At 58.8% G+C, this 24,415-nt stretch overlaps 2 protein-coding genes across 3 annotated transcripts in view; both read left to right on the top strand.

Moving 5' to 3' along the window:
* LOC128149360 (diacylglycerol kinase beta-like) overlaps positions 1–3,797 on the top strand; it is a 29,148-nt gene extending 25,351 nt beyond the window's left edge. For both annotated transcript variants that reach the window (XM_052804480.1, XM_052804481.1), the window contains one exon: positions 387–3,797. In XM_052804480.1, the coding sequence (XP_052660440.1) occupies positions 387–485 (99 nt within the window). In that variant the 3' untranslated portion in view covers positions 486–3,797. The remainder of the gene's footprint in view (positions 1–386) is intronic.
* Positions 3,798–5,812: 2,015 nt separating this feature from the next.
* ETV5 (ETS variant transcription factor 5) lies at positions 5,813–19,014 on the top strand. The gene is made up of 13 exons (XM_052802781.1): positions 5,813–5,912; positions 6,405–6,544; positions 6,680–6,767; positions 6,917–6,964; positions 7,067–7,117; positions 12,447–12,576; positions 12,717–12,971; positions 14,763–15,022; positions 15,798–15,857; positions 16,333–16,401; positions 16,788–16,957; positions 17,781–17,882; positions 18,063–19,014. Exons 2-13 carry the CDS (start codon positions 6,500–6,502, stop codon positions 18,282–18,284), a joined length of 1,500 nt encoding a protein of 499 aa, XP_052658741.1. The 5' UTR covers positions 5,813–5,912; positions 6,405–6,499; the 3' UTR covers positions 18,285–19,014.
* Positions 19,015–24,415: the final 5,401 nt, after the last annotated feature.

The raw sequence follows: 24,415 nt of genomic DNA, 5'->3' as shown, positions 1-24,415 counted from the left end.
GCCCAGCCACCTGTGACTTCTGTCTGCACCCATGCCGGTCCCCAGCTCGTGGCAAGCCATTGCAGGAGTCATGCGGACAGGGACACGGTCATCCCTTGCCGCGTGGGTGGGTGCAGTGGGGTTCCCCACCATCTGGCAGGCAGCTTGCCCAGAGGAGAAATCCCTCTGCCCGTCCCCGTGCTGCCTGGATGTGATTCCGAAGCTGTTACTCCCATGCAGCAAAGCATTTAACGACCCAGCTGGGGGCTGGCAGCAGCTCCTCACCCCGGTGCTGGGTGCTGAGCTGCTCCCGGCTTTCTCGGGTCGCTCCCTGGGGTCCCCAGGCTGGGGGATGCCCGGGAGGGCTCGGAGCCCATTACTGAACTGGGTTTTTCACTTCTTTTTAGGTCAAAATTACACATAAAAGCCAAGTGCCGATGCTGTTGGGCCCCCCACAGAAGAGCAGCTTCTTTTTCCTGAGGAGGAGAAACCGAACTCGAGATTAAGCAGTGTGCAAGGAGCCATGGTCCAGAGGCACCTGGCATCCTGGACACCCACCCGCTGCAGGGGGTCCCCAAATCCCTGCTCCACAGTGGGGAGAGAAAACACCCCCCCAAGCCTGGTGGGGATGCTTTGTCCTGGGAAGGTCTTGGAGGCTCCTTCCCAACCACCACAAGCGTCTTCTCCAGCTGGGATTGAAGTGGTGGGCGAAGGCAGGCCAATGCACAGGGAGCGCATTCGCTGGAGCAGTGCTATGACTGGAGTTTTTTCCCTTTATTTAAATAACCCCCCCTGCTGCCTGCCCCAGCGGAGCTGCAAATGAACGTGCTCCCAAGAAAATGCCAAGCTTCACTTATTTATTTTTAATCCCCTTGAAAGACACTCAATGTTTTTGCTGCACTGGCTTTCTGTCCACCTTGCACATTGGAGAAGTTATTTATTTTCTTAGCCTAGAGGAGATGGTCTCTGCCATGCCTTCAGCTAGTGCTTCTGGGATGGGTTTTAAGCAGATGCAAAGCCAGCCTTCACTGCCAGCCCTGTGAGCTGCCAGGCATGGGATGGGCTGGGGACAGACAAGATGGTGCCTGGGCCACGGGGGCAAGCGTGGGGTGGATGGGAGGATACTGTGTTTTGACACGGAAGTGGCAAAAAAGGGATTTGGGGGCTGATTCTTGGGAAAGCCCCGTGCCCCAGCTCTGGGCTTTGTGTTCGTATTTATGTATTTATTTAGCAAACTTTGGGGGGACTTTGGGGCTCACCTTCTTTTTATAAGCCTGGGTTGGACACGAACGCCACCTCCCTTCTCTGCTGGCTGTCCCCCATGGCACTTCCTTCCAAGTGGACTTTCCTCTCTCCTAAAGCCTGCCAGCCTGTGCCGGGGGCTGGGGACCGACATCCAGAAGCTCTTCTCGCTTGGAAGTGTCCCCCCTGGCCTTTTTACACATCTCCTCATGTGCTTCGCCAGGCCCATACTCTCCCAGTGGCGGCTGTGCTGCCTCCGGTGCTCCTGGATGGCTGCAGGGAGCAGTGAAGAGCTCTTGCACCTCGGTTTCCGCACAGCCAGGTCTCCCCCTGACCCACCCCGAAGCCAAGGAGCTTCGCAGATGCCACTGCCAGCCCCCTGCCTGCATGGGCGCCCGCTGCTCACCACCTGGCTGCTCCTTTTCTCCTCGCCCAGCTGGCGTGCACGGGCAGGTTTCGGTGGCATCACCCATGTATCCCCCACTAGGCGTGTGTGGAGAGACCACGGGACGCAGCTGCTCCCCAGGATGCAACGGGGCCCAGAAAACGGATGAATGCATGGAGGCCGTGGTGGACTAGATGTGTGCCCCACTTCATGGCACTCCCAGGAGCTAGGAGTTGGCAGGACCGGCCCACGGAAAGGCTGCTGGTTGCTTCTGCTGGCACCTGCTGCCTCCTGGGGTGGCCCTGCATGGGGGGACACCCGGCTCCTGAATCAGCTCCCACTCCCAGGCAGCTCCCTCAGGTCTGGCAGAGGCCCCTGTGCCACTGTGAGCAAGCCGGGAGCAGCGTGTGCCCTGTGGATGTTGCTGCAGGCAGGAAAACTGCTGCTTGTCCCTGCTATGCCCCTGCCAGAGGGTGGGGAGCCATGGCTGGGACAAGCCACCCTCTCCTCCCCAGTGACCCAGCGCCCGGTCTCTTCTCATGCTGCAGGTTCCCATTCAATAGGATTCCCCTGGTAGTGCAGAGGGTGCTGCCGTCACTATGCTTTAGAGTGAACAGTGAGCTGAAAGGGAGCCGTTTGTCACCCTCCCCAGGCAGAGACAGTAATGCTGTTGTGCGCCCATTCAAGCTTTAGCTCAGGGCTGTTTCTGACAGCAGCCGTAGGGCCCTGCTGACATGGGAGGAGGTGTCGGCAGCGCCCCAGGGGACTCCCAGCTGGCCTCTAGCCCACGAATCCCCCTCGTGGCCAGAGCGCAGGAGGAGGCTCCAGTGGGCTGCCACGGCTCCCTCTCCTCCTGCCCTCGGGCAGGGCGAGGGCAAGCTGGGGGGCAGGTGCTCACTGCAAGGCAGGAGAGCACCGCGGAGCGAGTGGGAGCAAGCATGGGCCCGGCTGGCAGGCACAGAGGTCACCACAGCTCACCGGAGCCATGAGCTGCGTACACAGGCACGCTCCACCAGCCGTGCATAAATCCCCCCTCCTCCTCCTCGTCACCCCAGCCAGCCATTAATGAGTAGTGAGGTGAAAGCGTAGGGGAGCTAGGCCAAATAAACCCCAGGTCTCCTGGACCAGCGGCCTCCATTGGAAAAAAAAACCCTTGATCAAGCTTTACCGGCAGGCAGGTTGATGGGTTTGATCTGTGGGATGACAACACACGAGGTCAGCAGTATTTATAGCAGCAGGTTTGGCTCCATTTCCCTGCCCGCTTGGCCTCGACCCAGGGTTTTATCCCAGGCCTCCGATTAGAAAGTGCCTGTATGGAATCGACAATGTTTTTCACCACCGACCTGCTCCTTGCACCCAGACATGGTTTGCTGGGCTCCGGGCAAAGAGCAGTGCTTGGGTCTGTCTGCTGCAGTTTGCAATCAGTGGTGCCAGAGCCGGGGAATCAAGCGGGCACTGTCTGGCAGCATGCCAGGGGGCCAGGAGTGTTTGTTTGAGCTCAAAGCTGGAGGGGGAGCACCCAAACATATGTCCTGCAGGGTACAGGGAGCCCAGGGCCACCACCCCAGACCACAGGGGAATGATGACACACCAGCACCAGTCTGCCAAGGGTGACGGGCTCCGATAGAGACATCCCCTTCTGATGATCAGTGAGACGATTCCTGCCACCTCCCCCGGGGGACATGGCTTTGATCCGCTCCCACCATACCAAACCCATGGTTCAACAGGCCTGGCAGCTAACGACCTCCTTAGTCCAATGGTGCAGAATCTTCAGCCCAGGAGGGGACCTGCAGGGGCTGGGATGCCAGCCCGGCTGTCCCCGGCTCCAGGGAGGAACATGCCATGCAGCCGAGGGGCACGCGAGGTTCTGAAACCAATCTCCCCAATCTCCCTTGGCATCTCCCAGCTCAGCCCTGTTTGTCCCTCAAAGGCCACAGGATGGACCCCCCCAACCCCGCCCCCCCAGCCCCAGGCACCGGTGCCAGTGCGCAAGCACCCTGCCGAGCCGGTGCCGTTCTGGGGGACCCCTGATTGCTGGGGAACCCATTGCCATGGGACCCCCAGCCCCGTCCTCCTGCTGTGTGCGTAGCCGTGGTTGCCTGCATGGAAATGGTGTCCGTAGCATAGTGCGTGTTGCCGTGTACACCTGGACTGCTGTGGGCTTGCCTCAAATAAAGATGATGATTAAATACTTGGCTGGTCCTGGGGTGCACGGGGGTTCCCCGATTCCTGGCCAGGCATGGGGTCCCCACCTTCGGGGACTCAAAGGGGAGGTGCCCAATTCGGGGTGCCAGGGATGAAGAGGTGTTGTCAGTGGCAGCGCGATGGAGCGGTCCTCAGCAGGAGCTGCAACTGGCTAAATATGGAGCCTGCAATTTTGTTCCCTCCCCCCCCCGAGTGGGCTCTAAATTTAGCAGGCGCTGGTTGCCATCCCCCCTCCCAGCCCTGGCTCTCCAGGGGCTTTGGCTCTTCCCAAGGCACCCCTGCGGCCTCCCACCCGCCTGCCCCCTCACCTCTCCCTGTGCTGGGTGACAGCAAGAGACCTGGAGGACCTGAGCAGCCCCTGGCCAGTGCGGGACCGTGGCCGCCTTGGGTTGCCAATTGTGCCCAGCTTTGTGATGACCGGGCTCGTCCCCATAGCCAGCCTTGCTCCCCAGCCCATGTTTTGCCACCCGCCCGTTCATGTGTCATCTGCTAATTTTACCAGCGGTGATTTAATCCTGGTTGCCTGCCTGCAGAGGGGAAGTGAGAGCACCAGCACCTGCAGAGCCCCCCGGGAGCCATCCCCAGGCGGCAAAGACACCCCATGCCCCCTGCGTGCCTCAGCCCCCCCCCCCCCCCTCCAGCACGCAGGCACGCGGCATATCCTGGTAGCACCCCACCCGCCATTTCACCCATGCCACGATGGGAAACAAGCTATCTGCCATTACCAGCGTCATCCCTGGGAGACGGTGGTGGCCCTAAGGGACTCTGGAAGCTCATCAGTATGCCAAAATTGACAGAGGAATTCCCATCAGCAGCCCAGAGATGTGCTGGGCAGCTCTCCCAGGACACCAGCAAGCCCATGACCTGAAGATTTCAAAATGATGAGGACAACCCCATACCAACAGGCTTCCTAGCCCCTGGGCATCTTCCCAGGATCTGAGCAGAAGGCTCCTCTCCTTCCCAAGCTGCAAAGAGCAGTATGTAACTGAGCACTATTCTTTGTCCCTTCTCCAGCAATTAATATCCTGGTCTCACTCCGCAACATAAGGCCTCCACACAGTTCATTTTTCCTGCACAACCTGCTGCATCCTCCCCGAGCTGCCACTGGCAGGTCTCCATGGCAGGTCTCACCACCTTCAGTTTACAGATGGGGAAACTGAGGCACGTGGCAGAGCAATGCTGGGGTGGGGGGCCTGGCAGGCCCCCAGCAGCATGGCTCTATCCTAAACTCATTCCCAATCCTCTGAGCTATTTGCAGTCCTGCAAGGGCCTGTGTCCACAAACCTGCAGCAGGGGGATCCGGGGCCAGGGCAGCCCCAAAGCCCCTGCAGGTGGGAACTATTTTCCTACGGCCTCCTCCCAAGAGCCCTTCTCAAAGGCTCTGCCTGAAGGAGAAAGGCTGCCAAAGCCAGCACTCAGGCGTGGGTTAGCCCCGAGCTCGCAGGGGGACCCGTGTGATACCACCTTGCTGGTGCAGAACCACCTCCCCAAGAAAGCAGAGGGGACCCCAAGGTGGGGACCCCATGGCATGTGAGGCCCAAGGTCTGTTCCATCTGCAGAGGTTGCTATGCGGCAGGTTCTCGGGCACGGGAGTGCATGGAGCAGCATGCCCCCGGATCTGGCCGTCCCCCCCCAAGGCCGTCCGTTAACGCCCCAACCCCACTCCTGGAGCAGGCCGCGGCCCCTTTAAATCCTGCGCTGCCCCAGCCCCACCCGCCAGCCTCTTCCCCCTTCTATTTTTTTATGAATGAAAAACGTTCTCGGCGGAGCCATGCAAATCACGCCGCGCCCATTGGCTGCCGCCTCCCCCGCCCACCCAGCCGGCCTCAATGGTGCTCGGCGGAGCGGCGCGCGGGCGGGCGCGCAGCGGCATTGCGGCCAATCAGACGGCGCGGGCGGCCGAACGGCGGCGCCCCATTGGCCGCCGCGGAGGGTAAACAAGCGGCGCGGGGCGGGGCGCGGCGCGGCGGAGGCCGCTGGCTCGGGGGTTGCGGGCCGGCGCAGAGCGGCAGCGCGGACCCCGGTACGGAACGGCGCCTTCCCCGGCCGCCCCCGGCCCCGGCTCGCCCCGCGGTGGCCGAGCCCGCGGCTCCCCGGCCGGGTACGCGGGGCCTGGCGGCGGGGGGGCAGGGCGGCCCGGGGCGGGGGCGGTGTTTATGAATGGCGCGGGCCGCGCGGTGTGAATGGCGGGGGGCGCGCGCGAGCGCGCGCGGGGGAAGGGGAGGCGAGGCGAGGCGAGGCGGGGGCGGAGTTTATGAATGGGGCGCGCGGGGCGGCGTGGGAACGGGCCCGGTTGCGGCGCGGCTCTGCAGTGCCGAGCACCGGCAGGGGCGGAGGGAGGCGGCCGCCGGACGAGGGGAGGCGAAGCGAAGCGGCCCTGCCTGCCTGCCTCCTCCCGCTCCCACGGCGCGTGATGTCACGGCCGTTTCTATAGAAATTGGGTGACATCACGATCCGGGGGGCTGCGACCCGCCACGGCAGGAGCGGACCGGCTCCCCGGGGAGGCGCGGCGACCCCGCACCGAGCCAGCCCCGGGGGCGGCGGCAGGAGCTGGGGCCTGATCCTGACACTCCACACCCCCCCCCCCCCCCAGGCACACGCACCTGCCGGAGCCCGGGCGGGCCCCCTCCTTCCCGGGTCGGCGTCGATGCTGAGCGGGCCGGGGGCACTGCCCGCCTCCCCCGCACCATGGATGGCTTCTACGACCAGCAGGTTCCCTTCATGGGCCCCGGGGTAAGTTTGCCTTGTGCCCCCTCCCCACCCCCCCTGTCCGTGGGGGCACCCACCCCGTCCTTGGGGGTGCCCCCCCACCCCGTGGGGGTTGGGGACTGCCGCCCTCCTGAACCATTCTCACCCTGGTCCTTGCAGAAGTCCTGTGCTGAGGAGGGCCGAGGCCGGCCAGTGTCCGATAGGAAAAGGAAATTTTTGGAGACTGACCTGGCCCACGACTCGGAAGGTAGGCAGGGCTGGCCTGGGGGGCCGTGGCCTCGCTGCAGCCCCGTGAGACCGCTCTCCTTGCGTTTGTCGGTTTAGAAATAATCCTGCAAATAATGGCAGTTTTATTTATTCTTCTGTGGACTGCATAAGTCTTTCACTCTGTTCCAGAGCTCTTCCAGGATCTCAGCCAGCTCCAAGAGGCCTGGCTAGCTGAAGGCAAGTCTTCACCTCCGCCTTTTGCCATGTAAAATCTCTCTGTGAGCATTTTTTTGAGAACCGAAAACGTTGTAAAACCTCTTTTTGTTGTTGTTTTTTTAGCTCAGGTCCCCGATGATGAACAATTTGTCCCAGATTTCCAGTCTGACAATTGTAAGTGATTGTTCTGGGTTTTCATTCTTGGGGTGGGGTAGGGGAGGGGGCGGAATGTTTGGGTGCCTGTGCAAAAGCTTGCAGTGGGTTTGGAGCCACTTCCTTGGGAAAGCGATTGTTGCTGGGGCTGAAACCGTGAAATCGTGGACTTTTGGGAGCAAGCACGTGTGGCTTGGGTTCATCTAGATGAAACTTGCAATGTCCTGTCTTTAGTGAACGGGGAAAATTATAGCCAAATGCGTGGAAATAGCTTTAACTGATCTCTGGGCTCCTTGGAGCCTTGCTGCTTGTTTGTAGTAATGTTGATTTGCTTATAAACGCTCCTTTTCCTTTTCAAGTGGATGCGAGAGCCCGTGCTGGGCTACTTGGTTAGCCACAATCTCTGCAGTTTCTGCAGCTTTTTACAGTCCTGGCCCAGCACTGTTGTCAAGAGCGGACCTGAGTGGTGAAACTTGAGCTGCTTTAAGCAGCATTAATCACTGGCAAGCGAGCGTGTTTAAAAGGAGGCCAGTGAAAATGTAGTCCCTCTCGAATTGCATAAGAGCGAGAGTTGGTTCTGAGCCGTTGTTCGTTGCTGGAACGGGTTAGCGGCGAGGGCAGGGACTGGTTAATGGCGTGTGGTGCTTGCGCGGCTCTCGGGCGCTGGCTCTCCTGGCATTGAAGGCTGGGTTGGAGGGGAAAGGCGGGGGGGGGGGGGGGGGGGGGGGGGGGAAGATCAGGATGTTTGGAGTCGTTACCTGGCAAACAGAAGTAGTAACTTGGTGTTGGTGGCTGGGTTTTGCTGCTGAGCCAGACAGCTACAGAACTTAAAGGAAATCAAATTTAGCCTGCAGTCGAACAGATTTTTCATTCCAGCTTTGTCACAGCATGCAGCGAGGGTATCTTCTCCTACAGTAAATGCATGTTAATTATTGCTCTTTGATTACTTCTGAGTGGGAAGCTTGCCATTAAACTGTTCCAGACAGCCCAAGTTTTCAGATGCGCTTTTTTTCCTTGTCTCCCCTGAGATAAAAGGCAAGCCCAGAGTCAGAAACGCAACTGGCTGTTGACATCCTAGTGCAGCCCGGCAGCTCTTGCTTGGAGCGGTAGAAACTGCAGCGTGCGTGGGAGGGTGGCTCTTAGAGCTGAAGCTGTTTCCAGTGCCTTTTGGCAGTCTCTTGTTTCCTTGTAACCTGAAGAGCTCAGAGAGAAGAGACAAACTTTTCTGGCTGATGCAGGGGAGGAAAAAGAGGAAAAAAAAAAAAAAAAAAAGGCAAGGCATTTGGTTGAGACTCTTCAAACATTCTCCTGACCTGCTCGGCCTCTGCAGACCTGGTGTTGAAATGACTTTGTCACTTGAAAGGAGCTCTTCTTGCGTGACTCCCTGCTGTAATAACCTTCCTTAACTTTCCTGGGGAGAGAAGCAAAGGTTCCCCTTGCTGCTGCACAAGGGGCTGTGCTGGCTGTGGGGGGACTCGGACAGCGGTGGAGGGGGATGGGGAGCCCAGCTCATCCATACCGGCACTGGAAAGAGTTTAAAGAGGAGAGAGTCTCCAGCTGACAGCTTTCTGGCCCCATCTTCTCATTTCACTCTGGTTTTGAACCGTTTGCAGTGTAGGAAGAGAGAGAGACTCAAATCTGGTGCAGCCACCCCCCTGTACCCAGCTTTCGCTAGCAGGAACGTGCTGCTTTCCTGGGCTGGGGGTCACATTGGGGTTCAGTGCCTCTTCACTCCAGGGGAAGGTAAATCCTTCCCTAGTCCATATGGATGTTTGCAGACATGCATTGGACTCGGTTCTTGCAGTCGTATAATTCTGTGCCTTTTACCTGAGGAAGCTGCCGCTTTCTTTTATCCTGAGCAAACGAGCTCCATCTCCTGCCCTGTTGCATTCCCAGGGCCAGGCTTCCCCAGCACAGCAGCAAAAAGGAACAAACCAGGCTCAGTTCTGACCCTGTTGCCCTGGGGAATGCCGCTGCCATGTGTGCCGTGTCGAGTCACGGCGATGCTCCGAACTGCAGCATCATTCTCACCTTGCTAAAAAACCCTCATTGCGTGGGCAGCTTGGCTGCTGCCTGCTCGCTATTCCTGAGTCTGTAGCTGAGGTCCCTGGCAGACACGGGCTTAATATTGGGATTTAGCACCAAAGTGCCATAACACGCAGGAGGGTGGTGGGTCGCTGCGCCGGGGAGGAAATCCTGCCACGGGGATGGGGAAAGCAGGGCTCCTCTGAATAAGGGATGTGTTGTTCTCAGCGCCCTGGACCGAGGAACAAGAGGCCGGATTCAGTGCTTAGAAGCTGGCCAGAGAAGTGGCAGATCCTCCTGGGAAGGCAAGGAGGCCATGGGTGACGCTTGCAGAGCTCACCACGCTGGCTATCGTGCCACATCCCTGGCCGGGCATAGGTGCAGGTTTGCTGGCAGCACTGTCCTGGGGAGAAAGAAGGGTATATGTACAACGGTATATCTTGATTGGTTGTTTAAATAACCGGGAAGTGATGGGGTCATGCTGGGGAGATCAAGCATCATGAGAAGCTTTGCCTTTTGCAGGGGTTTGCTCCCAGGGGACTTGTGGCCCCCGGCCTGGGTGGTGCGTGGCTAAAGCCACAGGCAGGGCACGGAGCAGGATTTCTTACACACCAAAATGAAAGCAGGAGGTTTGTTTCTGAGGAAGAGTTGTTTAAACAAAGGAAAGCAGGAGCCTGGTTTCTATTTCTGGCTCCTCTCCTGGCGTGACCTTGGGTGCGTCCTGTAATGCCGGGGGATGGAGGGGCAAGCAGGGAGCTCGGCTCCCAGGTGATGTCTTGAACGGGTGCCAAGGTCCCCAGCCGGTGCCTGGGCTGGAAATGGTGGTTTTGTTGCCTTCCCCTTAGCTCGGGCAGCGAGTGCCACCAGCAAAGCCAGCATCCTCCAGGCTCGGCCTCTTAGAGGTCCCATCGCGCCGATGGTTGGGAACAACCTGCCCTGTCCCCTGCCAAGGGATTCACCAGCAATTCAAGGCCCCAAACGGCTTTGGGGTGTCAGCTTTCCCTGGGAAACTCTCTCCCCGGGAGACCTCTTGGCTGAAGGTTGGCGTTTGGGGCATCTCCAGCTTGGCTGGTGGTGCGGCACTGGGGGGAACGCCTGAGCACCCCCCATCTTCCCCTCCCGGTTGTGGCGCCTTGCTGGCCGGGCACAGCAGCAGCACACATGGCTGGTCCCCTTGCCCGGCCTCCCCGGTGCTCTTCCATCCCCAGGGACTAAAGCAGCCCAGACAGGGGCCGTCAGACACCCACGGGTGCTCTCACCGCTCCTGTGGCTCAGTCCCGGCATGGGTGTGCCGAGGCGTGTTCTCCAGCCCGGTCTGTAGTTAAGCTGCTCCCTCTGCCTTTTTTTTTTTTTTTTTTTTTTTTTTTTTAGCTTTTAATTACAGTGCCGAGTGCAGGACTGGAAAGGTTAAAAGCACTCGTGCACCCAACGTGCCTTTGAGGCACTGGGGCAGGGCATCTCCTTCCCCGAGAACCCTCCTGCCGCCTTTCCCGCTCCCTGCCTGCCTGCTTGCTGCCGGGGACCCAAAACCAGCTACTTCCCCCCCACCAAAAGCTGCACAACCAGCCTCGGTCCCCCCCTCGAGTCCCACCACCGGGCGCTCTGGCCTCACCGCCCCGGCTGGCCACGAGCTTGGCGGCAAGAACATGTCTTGCCGAGCAGCGCTGGCCGGCCCCGCGGTGTTTGTGTAAGGAATCCAAACGTTGCACAAAGTCTAGGCTTGAGCAGCTGGTCTCTGTTAGGATCTTAAGGCTCGTTTCCCTTTTCTTGAATGGCAGCGCTAAGCTCTGGGGAAATTTTTCTTTTCTTTTTTCTTCCCCGCCCCCCCCCCCCGGCCACATGAATGGAGCCCTCCAAATTGTTTGTGAATGGAGGGTGGTGCCCGCTCGGAGACTTTTTTTTTTTTTTTTTTTTCCTCTCTCAATGAATAACCAGACCCTATTGTACGGCTGGCGGAAAAACAACTCGCTCCAACAACACGGAGCCTGTTAGGGAGAAACATGCCCGCGATAGGCAGCTGGAGCCCTTCCAAAGCCAGTTCCCCTTGCTTTCCTGTGGCTCGCAGGGCGCCCGGGCTTTGCCGCCGCTGCGCCGGCCCCCCATTAGTGCTAGAATGCTGAGAGCGGCAAAACCTCGCTTGGCGGGGGTAGAGGGGGAGAAGGAGGAGGGGGATAAATCCAGCTTGGGAGCGGGTGGAAGGCATGCGGGGGGCTATGCTGGCTCAGCGCTGGGCTTTGTGTTTCAAATCCTCCTCGGGGGGTTTTATGCCCTTGGTACCAGCTGTGCCGGGCCCTTGCTGGGGTGGGGGGGAGTAGAGAGGGGAGTCAGCAGCTCTTTAAAGGTTTTGACAAATTAGGGGAGCAGCTAATTACCTGGCAAGCTGTGAACAGTTGTCCTGGAGCTATTTGCTCCTCTCCACTGTAGCTGGGCTGTGTTTAGACTTTGCATGAAGCTAATACTCCACTTCCGATTAGTCTTGGCTCTCCTCTGCAGGCACTATTTAGGTAAAGATCTCTGAGGCGCTTTCCCTTTCCTAGAACGCCTGCTTTTAGAAATTAATTAGGTTAAGCTTATATTACTCGGTTTAAAATTATATATAGCGACGGGGCTTGGGGGGGCTGGGAAGGATTGGGGTTTAATGGGACGTTTGCCACTTGAACTCTACAATTGTGGGACCCTGGGACTGGGTCCCCTTGGAGCACCGTCGCCGGGGGAAGATGGATCCCATTTAGCCTCTGGCCAGCTAACTGGGAGCTGGGTATGTCCCTGCGAGGGTGAGCGGGTTGCTCTGTCCCGTTTACAAGCTCTTGGAGCTCCAGGTTGTCAAGCCCCCTCATTCCTTGCCCCACAGCTCAGGGAGGCAGATGCTGCCTGCTGTGCCTGGGCTCGTCTCCCCTCACTGACGGGTTTTTGGCTCGGCCCAGGTGCGTGTCTCATCCATGGCTGTCGTCGAGATGCCTGTTCCCCTCTTGCAGCCCTTGCTGTGCCCCCTCTCACCCTGTGCCGTTCCCCTCTCGGATCCCAGCGGGGAATGACTCCCCCTCTGCCAACGATGTCCTGGGCTGGTGGGACTGTCCCAGCCCCGGGACCTCTGCCATCCCCTGCAGAAGTCAGCCCTGCCACCCCGCCTCAGTCCATCGGCACGTCAGGGTCTGCCGGGGCACCGTCCTGCCGTGGTTTGGTTGCCTGATGCTCCTCTGGGGGGTGGTAATTTGGCACCTGATTCCCAAGCAAAGAGCCCCCACGGGGATGCTCCCCAGGGGTGACATCCCCCATCCCCTTCTCCCGCACAGGTGAGCCCATGTCCTCCTCTGTCTCGTTGCAGTGGTCCTGCACGCCCCACCTCCGGCAAAGATCAAGCGGGAGCTGCACAGCCCTTCCTCGGAGCTGTCGTCCTGCAGCCACGAGCAGGCTCTCTGTGCCGGCTACAGGGACAAGTGCCTCTACAACTGCTGGTAGGTAGCGCCAGGGCGGCCGCTTGCCAGTGGACCCCTTGGGTCACGGCACAGGGACTTGTCTCGTTTGTCGGCCTCTGCCAAGCGGAGGTGCCCTCGTTAGCGTCGCCATCAGCCCCTGTCCCCTGTCCCCTCTGCAGTGCCTATGACAGGAAGCCCACCACCGGGTTCAAGCCATTAACGCCGCCTGCCACGCCGGTGTCTCCTGCACACCAGGGATCAGCCCTGCCGCCGCCGCCGGCCCCGGCTGTGCAGGCAGCTGCCCATGGGGCGGCCCCGGTCCCACACCCGCTGCAGGAGCAGAGGCAGCAGACCTTCGCCATGCCGCGGCCGCCTCACCCACCCATGCACATGCCAAAGATGATGTCTGAAAACCAATACCCTGCAGAGCACAGGTAAGGCTTCTCCCGCCCAAGTGAGCGCTGGCATCTTGTGGGTGTTTACGGGGACTTTGGCCCTCTTGGGATGGATCGGTGGCCTCAAGCTGTGGGGAGGGAAGGGGGTTGCCTGTCCCCTTGCTGCAGTCACAGACCGCGGGCCAGATGTTGCTGCCTGGGGTCCCATGGAAACCAGTGCGGCAAAACTTCCCACTGGGATCTCACGGCTCTTTCTCCCCACGGGTACCTGCTCCTCCCAGGCCTGGGGACACTGGGCAGACCCTTTGCCTCCCCCTCGGGAAAGGCGAGGGAGGCAGAGGCTGTAACCTGCATCCATCCATCCCTGTGGTGGCAGGCGATGGTGCTGAGTCAGGGCTTCCGCTCTCCTCTCTCCCATCCGCCGCAGCTCTCTGCCATCCAAGCTGAGCCCTGCCAGGCTGGGGAGCTGCGGGCATCCCCATCCTGCCCCTGAGCGCCCCTGGGCTGAGGGTTGGTCCTTAGCTCCCATGTGCTTTGCGTGGCATCCCTGTGATTTTGGGGCTACGGAGGGAGAGACCCTGCTCCCCACTTCCTCTTCAAGCTGTGGCTTTATCTCCCATCAACCCTGCATCCCTGGAAGCTTTGCCAGTCCACTCCCTCGTCCTGGGTTTGCTTGCGCTATCAGTAGGTGGCATGGTGCAGGTCACAGTTGACCTCCAACTTTGCTTGTGGCGTCCTGGATGCCCTTTGCTGCGGTGACAGCTATCATGTCACCAGCAGTGGGGTGTCCCCTTCGGGCATGGGGCTGGACGTGGCAGCCCAGCAAAAGCCCCATGCAGTGGGACCATGGAAACCCTCAGGACGTGCCCGCAGTGGGAGAGCATCCCTCCGCGGCGAAGTGGGGCTTGGCTCCGGGCAACCTTCGAGCTATGTGGGGGTTTGGCTGTGACCCCTTGGGAAGCGCAGTGCCAGCGTGGGGCTTGGGTTTCACTCAGGAAGGGCAGAGGGACACAGCTCGGAAATGGAGTAATCCCAGCCCGGCAGCTGGGAGAGCTCCAGTTACAAAGCCAAATGGCACACAGCCGGCCGAGAGGAGCCAGGCACGGAGATCGGAGATCGCCTTTCAAGGTGCCGGAGGACGAGGGGGATGCGGCAGCACCCCCTCGAGATGGTCCCTTATCCACCGCTGCCAGCAGAGACTGTGCTGGGTCCCAAGCCAGTGGTGGCAGCAGCCCAGAGCCAAAAATAGTGCTCCCTGCTGCCGAGTTCAAGGTTTAATCCCAGCCGCGCAGGTGGATTAGTGGCCGGCTGGAGCTGCGGAGTGGATTTGGCTTTGCGTAAGTGCCCGCCCGGGTGCAGCATCTCCTGGGCCCCGCAGCTCTTGCCCTACCACCCCAGGGGCAGACTTTACTGGATTACGGAGATTTTTACTGTTGTGGGGTGGTTTTTTGTTTCCTTTTTCCACTCCTATCCAGATATCCCCACCGCAGCACGGGGCTGCCATCACCCGAGGCGCATAGTGCTCTGCAAAGAGCTGGGCCATGTGTTGTCCTGCTCCTCTGGCGGGGGGGTCCTCAGCGCTTGGAGGGGGATGGGGCTCCCTACCACCCCACTGGGTCCCCCCAGACAAGCCCTCGTGGTGGCCGTGCTCCCGAAGAACCGTCCCAGCCCACTACGGGTGGGACACAATGCCACCCAAACCACCCTGGGAGCACCCTGGGCTGAGGGCACCGAGCCGGCGCAGGGTCCCGGTCTGGGGCGGGAGCTGGCGGCTTGCCGGCAGGGCTGACCTTGCCACCCCTCGGTAACACCGCGTCCCTCTCCCCTCAGGTTTCAGAGGCAGCTGTCTGAGCCCTGCCACCCCTTCCCACCGCAGCCCAGAGTCCCGGGGGACAGCCGCCCCGTCTACCACCGGCAGCTGTCAGAGCCCCTCGGCCCCACTGCCCCACACCCCCCTCAGGGATTCAAGCAGGAGTACCACGACCCACTCTACGAGCATGGTGGCCCAGGGCTGCCCGGCCCCCCTGGCCATGGCTTCCAGCCCACCATGGGCATCAAGCAGGAGCCCCAGGACTACTGCATTGACTCAGGTGGGTGCGAGTCGGGGTGGGCAGCCGAGTGCCAGCGCTTGGTGTGGGGGGGTACGTGTTACACCAGCAGCAACCAGGGGAGCAGAGCCATCTCTGCTGTCTGTGGCTCATGGGTGGCAGCACGGCAGGTGCAGGGTTGAGCCTCAGGCAGTGGGTGCCATGTCACCCTGGGACTCCCGCTGTGTGGGCTGCTGTTTTGCCTGGTAGATGATCTCTCTCTTCCCCTCCCTCCCCTTTCCTTTCCAAAGCCGGGGTGGGGGCATAGAGCAGGCATTCACCAGATGCTGCACGGTGTGGTCTGTGCCATAGCCACGGGCTGGGGTGCCCCACAGCACCGGCAGGGTCCCCCCGCACCCCTGGCCTGGGGCCAGCTGTGATTTCTGGCTGCTGGACCCCACCAGCATCACGGAAAAATCCTCTAATCGCCTTAGGACCTAAAAATACCCTGACCTCGGGATGGAGGGTGGCACAGCCGAGCAGATGGCAGGGGAGGTGTGGCAATGCCTCCCTTCCTGCAGGGCCCGAATAACATGGTGAAAACCCGAGCTGACTTAGACCTTGCTCCCAGCACTCATTCCAGTGGCCCCCCACTCCCCCTAAATCATACTGGTTTTCCCCCAAGGCTGGAGGTGGGTGCAGTGGCCCAGAGTGTGCTGGGGTGGGGGGAGATGCCCAGGCTTGGCCACAGGATGTGCTTGGGGCGGAAGATGTTGCTGAGCACTCAGTGGGACCCACAGTACGTACGTCCTTAACGCTGCCTTCATCTCCCTCGCAGAAGTGCCTAACTGCCAGTCCTCGTACCTGCGGGGGGGCGTCTTCCCCAGCAGCCATGACGGTGAGTCACGGGCATCCCTGGTGTGTTCCATCCCATCCCTCCCTCAGGGCAGGCAGACCCCCCTGCCTCACGCCTGGCAGAGCTGCTGGGCACTCTGAAAACGCCCACGAGAGCCTACATGCAAGCAGCACCAGCACCACTGCTAAAAATAGGGTCTGTGCCATGCAGCTGCTAGCCCCTGCGAGCATGCCACGAGGGCATGGCACCTCCGTGCCACGTAATCTGGGATAACGCACCCAGTGTAGCTACTAAGAGGGTTTTGGTTCCCCCAGCTCCCCAGGGTGAGGGGAGGACAGAGCTGCGTGGCGCTCAGCTGGCAAGCTGGTGAGATGCCACTGAAATAACTGGGGATGGGGCTGCTCCTGGCACTGGGGGACAGGGTCTTGGTGCTGGATTGGGCCAAGCCAGAGGTTTTTTGGGGTCTGGCTGGGGTGGTGGAAGGGCCCTGTGATCACCAAGGATCTTTTCCCCCTAGGATTTTCGTTTGAAAAGGACACACGATTGTATTTTGATGACACATGTGTGGTACCGGAGAGGCTGGAGGGTAAGAATCCAGCCCCAGAGGAGGGCTGGGGGGTGACCAGGGCTCACGGAGGGAAATTCAGGGCCGGGCTCCACAGCGGCTGGCTTTTCGGCCAAGCTGTGCTGGCACGGTGCTCTTGAGAGTTGCTGAGCATCATCCTGCATGGCTGCTCGGCATCACCGCCGTGCCCCGTCCCCATCCCTGCCACCCACCCCACGCCTCCCCTGCTTGCAGCGCCGATCCCAGCACCTCTCCCCTCTCCCACCCTGTGGCCTTATCCTGCACGGGGGGGGTCCCAGCACAGGAGCGAGCCCAGTGTTGCTGTATGTGTTCCCATCTGGGGGTGGCACAGCCCGGGAGGGGGACAGAGCTGGGTTGTTTAACCAGCTGTGTCTCTGTGCGGGCAGGTAAAGTGAAGCAGGAGCCCACCCTGTACCGCGAGGGCCCTCCCTACCAGCGGCGCGGGTCCCTGCAGCTCTGGCAGTTCCTGGTCACCCTCCTGGACGACCCCGCCAATGCCCACTTCATTGCCTGGACTGGCCGGGGCATGGAGTTCAAGCTGATCGAGCCCGAGGAGGTACGGGATGGGTCCTGCTCCAGTGCCCAGCGAGCTGGGGCTGCAGCCTGGGAGCAGCCGCGGGGTGAGACTGGGGGGGTCTGTGGGGGGGCCAGATCCTTCCCATGCAACACAGCGGCTCACGCTTGAAGCGAGACATGTGTCTTTACTCTCTGAGCAGCTTTTGAGGGTGAGAGGGGAAAAGCCAGCCACCCGTCTGCGCTAAGCAGCTGTAGAAATTTGCCTTTAATTTCCTCTGCTGCCTCGGCATGGCATGTGCTCTGCTCCCGGAGCTGCTGGCGGTCACTGGCCACGGTGGCGTTGCTCCCGGGCCCACCACTCAGCCATGGCTCCCTCCCTCCCAAACTGCTCCCATCCTTCACCCTGGGTGCCCAGCAACAGCTCCCTGCCAGCACGGTGCCGTGCTGGAGCCGTGCAGCTCTCTGCAGGAGGGTGACACAGAGGAAGAAGCTGTTTGGGGAGTAATTGAAAGCAGCTGTAGTGCCGAGCTGCGCATTGTGGGTAATTACGCATAATATCTCTTACGCCGTGCATGGAAATTGTGGTTTATTGAAGCGGCTTTTTTGGCAGGCTCCCCTAATCAAATGTCTTTTGATTCGGCTCCCAGTTTGGTGGTGGCGGTGTTATGGCAGCTGCCGCTTGGAGCTGGGGCATTTATCGCAGCAGGCAGAGAATTGCTCCGGGACCGCAGTGATGCTTTCACCCCTGGCTGCTCCAGCGCCCAGAAATGAACCCCTACCCCACATTTCCATTGTGATTTCCTTCAGGGATCCAGGTCTAAGCCCCGCTGGAGCCTTCACGGCTGCTTCCTCTCTCCCTACAGGTAGCGCGGCGCTGGGGCATCCAGAAGAACCGGCCAGCCATGAACTACGACAAGCTCAGCCGCTCCCTGCGCTACTACTATGAGAAGGGCATCATGCAGAAGGCAAGTGACCCCGCTACCACGGTGGGGTGGAGGATGTGACTGTCCCCTGCTGTCACCCCAGCATCCTGGGGCACAGCAGGAGGGGCACTAGGTTCAGCATTGGTCATGCTGTGCTTGTTATTCCCTGGGGTCGGGGGGAGAAGGTGCAGGGGACCTCTCATGCCCTCCTCCTTCTTGCAGGTGGCTGGCGAGCGGTATGTCTATAAGTTCGTCTGCGACCCCGATGCCCTCTTTTCCATGGCCTACCCCGACAACCAGCGTCCCTTCCTGAAGACGGAGCCTGACTGCCCGGTGCCCGAGGAGGAGACGGTGCCGCTAACGCACTTCGAGGACAGCCCGGCGTACCTCCTAGAGATGGATCCCTGTGGCAGCCTTCCCTACGCGGAGGGCTTCGCTTACTGACTCGGCCAGCCAGCAGAGCCACGAGCACTAGCGCATCCACTTTGGGCAAATACGGTTTTGTAAAGAATATTTTTTTGCTGTTCATAAGGAAAAAAAACAAACAAAAACCAAGAAACAAAACAAACCATGCACGCACACACAAATTGGAGGAATCTAAAAGGCCTGGTGTGTGTCGCTGCTGAATTCCCACCCTTACTGTCCAAGGGCTAGTGCATAGGACTGCCCACAGCTGGCACCTCCCGCCAAGCATCGGCGTGATGTTTTGGGGCGACGGGAGCTAAAGATCCAGTCTCTGACCCAGGCCCTGTTCCTTGCCAGCACCACGAGGGCCAACGGCTCCAGCAGCACCCCGGGACTGGGCTGAGCCGATGTGGCCACCTGGCCAATTGTCATGACAATCTGCTTTGCATCGAGCACGATCTGCGTAGCTGCCTTGTGTGGTGGAAAGGGCTTTGATTTGCACAGAGGAGGGATGCCGGGGCTGGGGGGGCCGCCTGGGCCAGCACCCCAGGGCTGATGTGCGCAGCATCCTACCCTAACCCCGAGGAGCCTTCTGCCTTCTTCCCAAACCACCCCTCCCCACCCCATCCTCATGATATAACCTGATATAATGGTTTCTCAGCCCCTCCCAGGTCTTCTCTGTGCCCCTCTTGCTCCTTCTCCCCAGGTCCGGCTGTGGGCTATGGGTTGCATTTCAGGGGAGGAGATGCTGACCTTTTTTTTTTTTTTTTTTTTTATGTTTTAGAAGGAAAGAAAAAAAAAGGTTTCTAAACTGATTTTTGTAGATTTTTTTGTATTTTAAGGCAAAGCTATTTTTTTTTCAGCCTGGCTGCTGTTCCCAGAGCCCCTGGGGGACACCGCCCTGGCTTTCCCAGTGGCATGCTTGCGGGGGGACCCCTCGGTGCCCACAGCTCCCCAGGATGGCTGCCGAAGTATCTGGTCCACTCCATTTCACTGCTCCAGTCCTGTTTCCCAGGGGAGCCGGGGCTGAACCCCGGTGCCAGCTCAGCTGTGCTCCCCTGCCCTGCTCAGCATGGCCTCGGAGCTGGGCTGTAAGGCTGCGGGCGGGCAGGGACGGTGGGGTCCCTCACCCTGCTTCCCGGGTACCTCGCTTCCCTCCAGCTCCCCCCTCCCAGCTGCACATCCTAACACTCCTCCACCACTCATATATCCATATCTGCCTATCCCCCTCCCTCCACTGGCTACATGTTTTTGTTGTAAATGCTGTATAGGAAATTTTTTCTCTTCCTTAGTTAGCTTTGGTTGGATTTTTTTTTTTTTTTGACTGATTCATTCTTTTTTGGGGAAGTATGAAGATTAACTCTGGGTAGACTCAGTTGCTCTCCCCACGGTGGCTGCAGTGGCCTGTACCGGTGGGGAGCATTCAGTTGTGGGAACTCTACCTTGGGGACAGGGTTTTAACCATTTGCTCAGTGTGGCAGGTCTACGGTGCAGAAGGGGTTAATCTGAGGACTGATTTGAAATAATCTTTACTGGAGCAGGGCTATGTATCTCCTGCAAAGCTGCATTACATTCTGTACTGTGTACAATAAAGGATCTTGCTTTCTGTTCCTCCCTGGCTGCCTGGGTCCCTGCTTTGCCTGTGCTGTGGGATGTTGCTGGGGCTGGGACGGAGCCTCTGGCTGGGCTTGTGGGGGTAGAAGTGGTCCCAGGGTATGGCCCATCACTCAGGGCGTGTGGGGCCATGTGTCCTTTGCAGGAGCTGGGACCCCGTGGGGGTCCAGGTCACCAGGGCAGGGCTGCCCTCTCCCTGGCCTCAGTGGTGTTGCTCCCAGGTCTGGATGCGGCCGTGGCTTTCACAAAGCCACATCCAGTGAGAGGATCCATTTGAAATGGGGGCAGCTTCTGCCTAGCAGGGTGCAATTTAATATTGCCTCCTTGCAAAGGTTTCTCAGCTGCCTCTGTCTCCTTTGCTCTCCCTTGGAAACCCAAGCTCCCCACCATCACACAGGGCTAAAGCTGGTGGGGACTTCTCAGTGTTGAACCCAGAGAGGAAAGCCCCTTAGGAGCTCCTAGCAGTGGTCCCCCAGCACTTACTGGCCCCATTTCTAAGCAGGGAAAAATCCCCATGGAGCAGCAAGATCTGCAAAAGGCTGCAGGAGGTGGGTGGAGGGCAAGGCCCGGCTCCATGAGGACCTGACTCAGTTGAAGCGCCTGTGTTTCCCCTGAAGGGCTGGAGAAAAGCTCAAATGCCCTAGAACTGCCTGGTCATGTTGGCCTCTATTTTAGTTGGTTAAAGCAGGTTCAGATGGGATGTCCACCAGTTCCCAGCCCCATTGCCCGTGGTGGGGTGATGCTGCTGGAGACATCAATGGCTCTGCTCTTGCAGGCTGTTTTCACAACCCAGCCAAACTCCATCCCTAGACATGGCAGTGGAGAGATGGAAGGTCCTTATGTGCTGCGATGCTCTTCTTTGTATACTGCACCTCTCCTCGGTCCACGCCTGGCTGCCAGCCATGTTGCTAATAGGTTCTTGAGCTGCTCTTCTTTCATCATGCCCGAAGTATGAAGCTGAACAGTGAAATGTGGCTGTCTCCTAGCCCAGGCAGGGCAAAGCAGTCTCCCAAACACCTAGCAAAACCAATTAACCCAGCATGAAGCCTTCCAGGAGTTAAATCAGCTGCTCAGCCCCTGAAGACATCTCCTCGCACTCCCTAGGCAGCACCATGGCACCAAGCCTTAGTGTTTGGCAAGTGAGCCCCTAACTGATGCTCACATAGGCTCTCCTGTGTGGGCAACCTGTGGCCATTTAGCAGCAGGGCACCATTTGGGTGGGAAGGAGCTGCAGGACGAGTCCTCCTAGCTGTGCCGGGGCCAGGGGCTGCGGCAGGACTGCTGGGCGACCGCAGGCAGCAGCTCTGCCTGCACCTACAAGGGGCTCTCAGTATGGTGAACCCTGCCCCCGGGGCACACATCCATGGCTTGTGCCAACCTCCCAGCCCTATCCCATTTTTTTTTTATTTTCTACAAAGCTTTGTCCTCTGCCTATGGCCACAAAAATCAAGTTAAACAAGAGGGGATGTGAAGAATCTTGCTGGCAATCTGAGCTCCAGACAGCACCCAGTAATCCCACCTCGATGGGGATTTCAGCAGACTGAGTCCTGGTGATGAAGATGGAACAAGGGGAAAATGGGGCCACCGGCAGCGCAGCCGGCAGGCAGATGGCCCGGGGCGGTGGGACCTCAACCTGGCTGCAGCGTGAGTATTTGGGACCAGTTATGGACAGCGAGGATGAGCAGATCGGGCAAAGCCTTCACAGAGCAGCTTGGCATGCTACAACCCAACCAGGCCTGCAAATCCTGCTGCAGGCAGGGCTGGGGGGCCCCCAAGACCATCCCATGTGCTGCCCTTGCTGAAGAGTGAGGCTAGGACAAGAGGTGTTTTTGTTTTGTGGTTTTTTTTTTCTATTCCAGCCTGTCAGTGTGGGACAAAAGGGTTAAGACCCCAGAGGGTTTGATACCACACTGGCTTTTAAGTGCTCAGGGCATCAAGAATTTGCTCCTCCTCTGAGCCTGCTGCACATTACACCTCCCTCTGCTGCACACAAGAGGTTTTTGCTCCCTGCAGAGAAGATGGAGCTGCCTTGAGTGCATGGTCTCACTCATCCCCCTGCCCCAAGGCTGCTCAATGTCCTGCCTGCGGGCTCCCAGAGATGGGGACAAGAGGCAGCCCAGAGGCTGGGCTAGCATTTGCCAGGAGTTGGGGAGATAGAGGGGAAGCAGAAGGAAAAGCTTCCCTGCTCTCTGCACACCTCCTGCCCCATCAACCACTGCTCCAGGGCATGGTGACGAGCCCTCCTTGGCAACACTTTGGCATGCAGTGGAATGGGGGTCCAGGCCCGGGGAGCACTGCCGCAGCCACTGCTGCTTCCCTCCAGGACCAGGAATGGCTGGGGCCACCACCGCTCCATCCCCTGGACCGGCCACCTTGGTCCCCTCCCTGCATACCCCAGCACTGTCTGCCTCCTGCTTTCCTCCCGCTCCACCCTGGCTGCTGAGGATAAAGAGGAGCGAGCAGAGAAGATGGGAAGGATGAAGCAGCATTTTTGGGGACGTTTCAGCCATCCAGGCTGGGCAAAACCCTGATGCTGGTGTCAGCCTCTGCAACCCTTCAGATAGCAGCTTCCATCTCCTACTCAGGTTGTGTGGTAACAAGACCATCGGTGATTCAGGGTGAACAACAATCTGCAATACTGTGTGAGCAGATAATAAAATGGCAGCTGGTACTGAATGGGGGTAAATGTGTTTTTCCTATTTTCTTCTCTTTGCAGTCTTATAATGTGTACCAAGCTACTCCCTCCCTGGAATAAGAGCTCAGCTTTTACCAGATAGTCCAAAAGCTGTTCAAATGAGAGGCGCACGTTAAAAATCATTTGGGAAAGAGGAGCCCGTAAAAGGTAGAACATCATTACAGCCCTTTACACATCCATAATTCACTGAGAGCATTTCTGCTCTCCCCACCTCAGAAGGATATAGCTAGACTGGAAAAGGTTCAAAAAGCAATCAAGATGGCTCTTATACAGGAGTGTATAAATAGACTAGCACTTCCATCTGGGGCAGGATTTGTGGCTCAGGGACTTCATATTTAATAGCCCATGGTGGAGTTTTCCATCCCTGACTGGAAGAGCATTTGTGGGAAGAATTAATTGCCCATGCGGCTTGTTCTTATGGCAGCCGGCAGGACCGGCAAACCTAGCGCGGCCGCCAAGACCAGAGGTGCCGCATGGTCAGCGGCTGCTCCGCACGAGCAGCGAGCCACGGCTCCCACCTGGCCAACATCCCTTTGTCCCTCACGCCTGGGCTTTGCAGTTTGTGCATGCGGCTGCTGGCTGCCCTGGCCGGGGAGGTAGGTCACATCGCAGCAATTCCTGTCTTCCCTAGCTCTTCAATCACTTGATTTTTTTCAATAAGTGGGTTTAATTTGGCTTTTAAATACCTGGAGCAACATGAGTGGCTGCATGCCTGAAGGCAGCTTCAATATGGGTGAGCTTCAGCAAAAAAATAAACAAAAATTTGGGCTGACGAGTAATTAAAACGTGAGGACCGTCGACCCACCAGGCGCTGTGCTATCCCCCCGGGTGTGCAGGGCACACAGCTCCCTTTGCATCTGTCTGGCACCACCTCGTGGGTATCCAGCTTCTGCTCCTGGACACCGTGGTGTTTTGTGGCCCTGTAGCACAGCTGGAAAGATCTTTGGTATCGCAAATGTGCTTGTGTTCATACCCACAGGCTGGAGCATGGTGGAGAGGACTTACCTCCAGCCTTTGTCCTGGGGCTTTATTCTGCTTTGGGTCTGGATCACCAACTCCAAGTCTCCCACTCCTGGGCAGGCTGTAGGTAGAGGGAGACCACTGAAACCACCTTCTCCTGTGTTCCTTTTGAAAAGAAAGCAGGGGCTGCACCTTGGAGTCTCTGAGCCCTCCAGTGCTGAGTTTCCAGCCACTCACAAGGCAATAATACCGTAATAAGGCACTAAGTGGCTTCTGAAACCATTAGCCATTTGCTGCATTAAATGCTCGCGCTGCCACAGGGGAGGCTCCGTCATTCCCTCGGCCCTTTTTCGGAAAGGGGATCAACAAGAAGCTTCCCAGAGGCTCAGGTTGGGGGGGGTGCCCCGTCTTGTTGCAGCGGGAGCAAGCTGGGATGAGGGCCCTCTGGCATTGGAGGGCTGGGTGCTCACCCGGCTGGGTGCACAGGATGGGGTCCTGGGTGGCGGGAGACTCACAGCATGGGCAAGCTGGAGCAAAAGGTGTAAGTAGGAGGTTTTTGTTTCCGCTGGCAATGAAGTGGGGGTGAGGGATGGGAGGAGGGAGCCAGGGACTTGTCTGACGTACAAGTAATCAGCTGTATCATCTTATTTTGAAGGCTTTTTTGTTTAACATAAATAAAACCATCCTAGAGAGACCAGGTAGCAACTGAGGCCAGAAACCAGGAGCTCTCACAATATTGGGCTAGCATAGCTGTTACCCTTGCAAGGGCTAGCCAAGCCGATCATCCATCTTTCTGCCATAAACTTTGCTGGGAGTCATGAAGGGATTCAGAGAAAAAAAGGTCTTCAAATGGCGCAGCCAGGCCAACCCTGGTACCAGCCTGGGCAGCATCCCTGGGCCT

The sequence above is a fragment of the Harpia harpyja genome, chromosome 12 (genome assembly GCF_026419915.1).
Source record: "Harpia harpyja isolate bHarHar1 chromosome 12, bHarHar1 primary haplotype, whole genome shotgun sequence".
NCBI classification, from domain to species: Eukaryota; Metazoa; Chordata; class Aves; order Accipitriformes; family Accipitridae; genus Harpia; species Harpia harpyja.
Note: the sequence above shows the minus strand (reverse complement) of the source record. Positions and strands in the feature narration are given on the sequence as shown.

Coding starts and splice junctions, on each gene's coding strand:
- ETV5 (XM_052802781.1), top strand. CDS start 6,500: ATGGATGGCTTCTACGACCAGCAGGTTCCCTTCATGGGCCCCGGG. Junction 12,577..12,716: donor AAGTGCCTCTACAACTGCTG/GTAGGTAGCGCC, acceptor TCCCCTCTGCAG/TGCCTATGACAGGAAGCCCA. Junction 15,023..15,797: donor GGACTACTGCATTGACTCAG/GTGGGTGCGAGT, acceptor TCTCCCTCGCAG/AAGTGCCTAACTGCCAGTCC.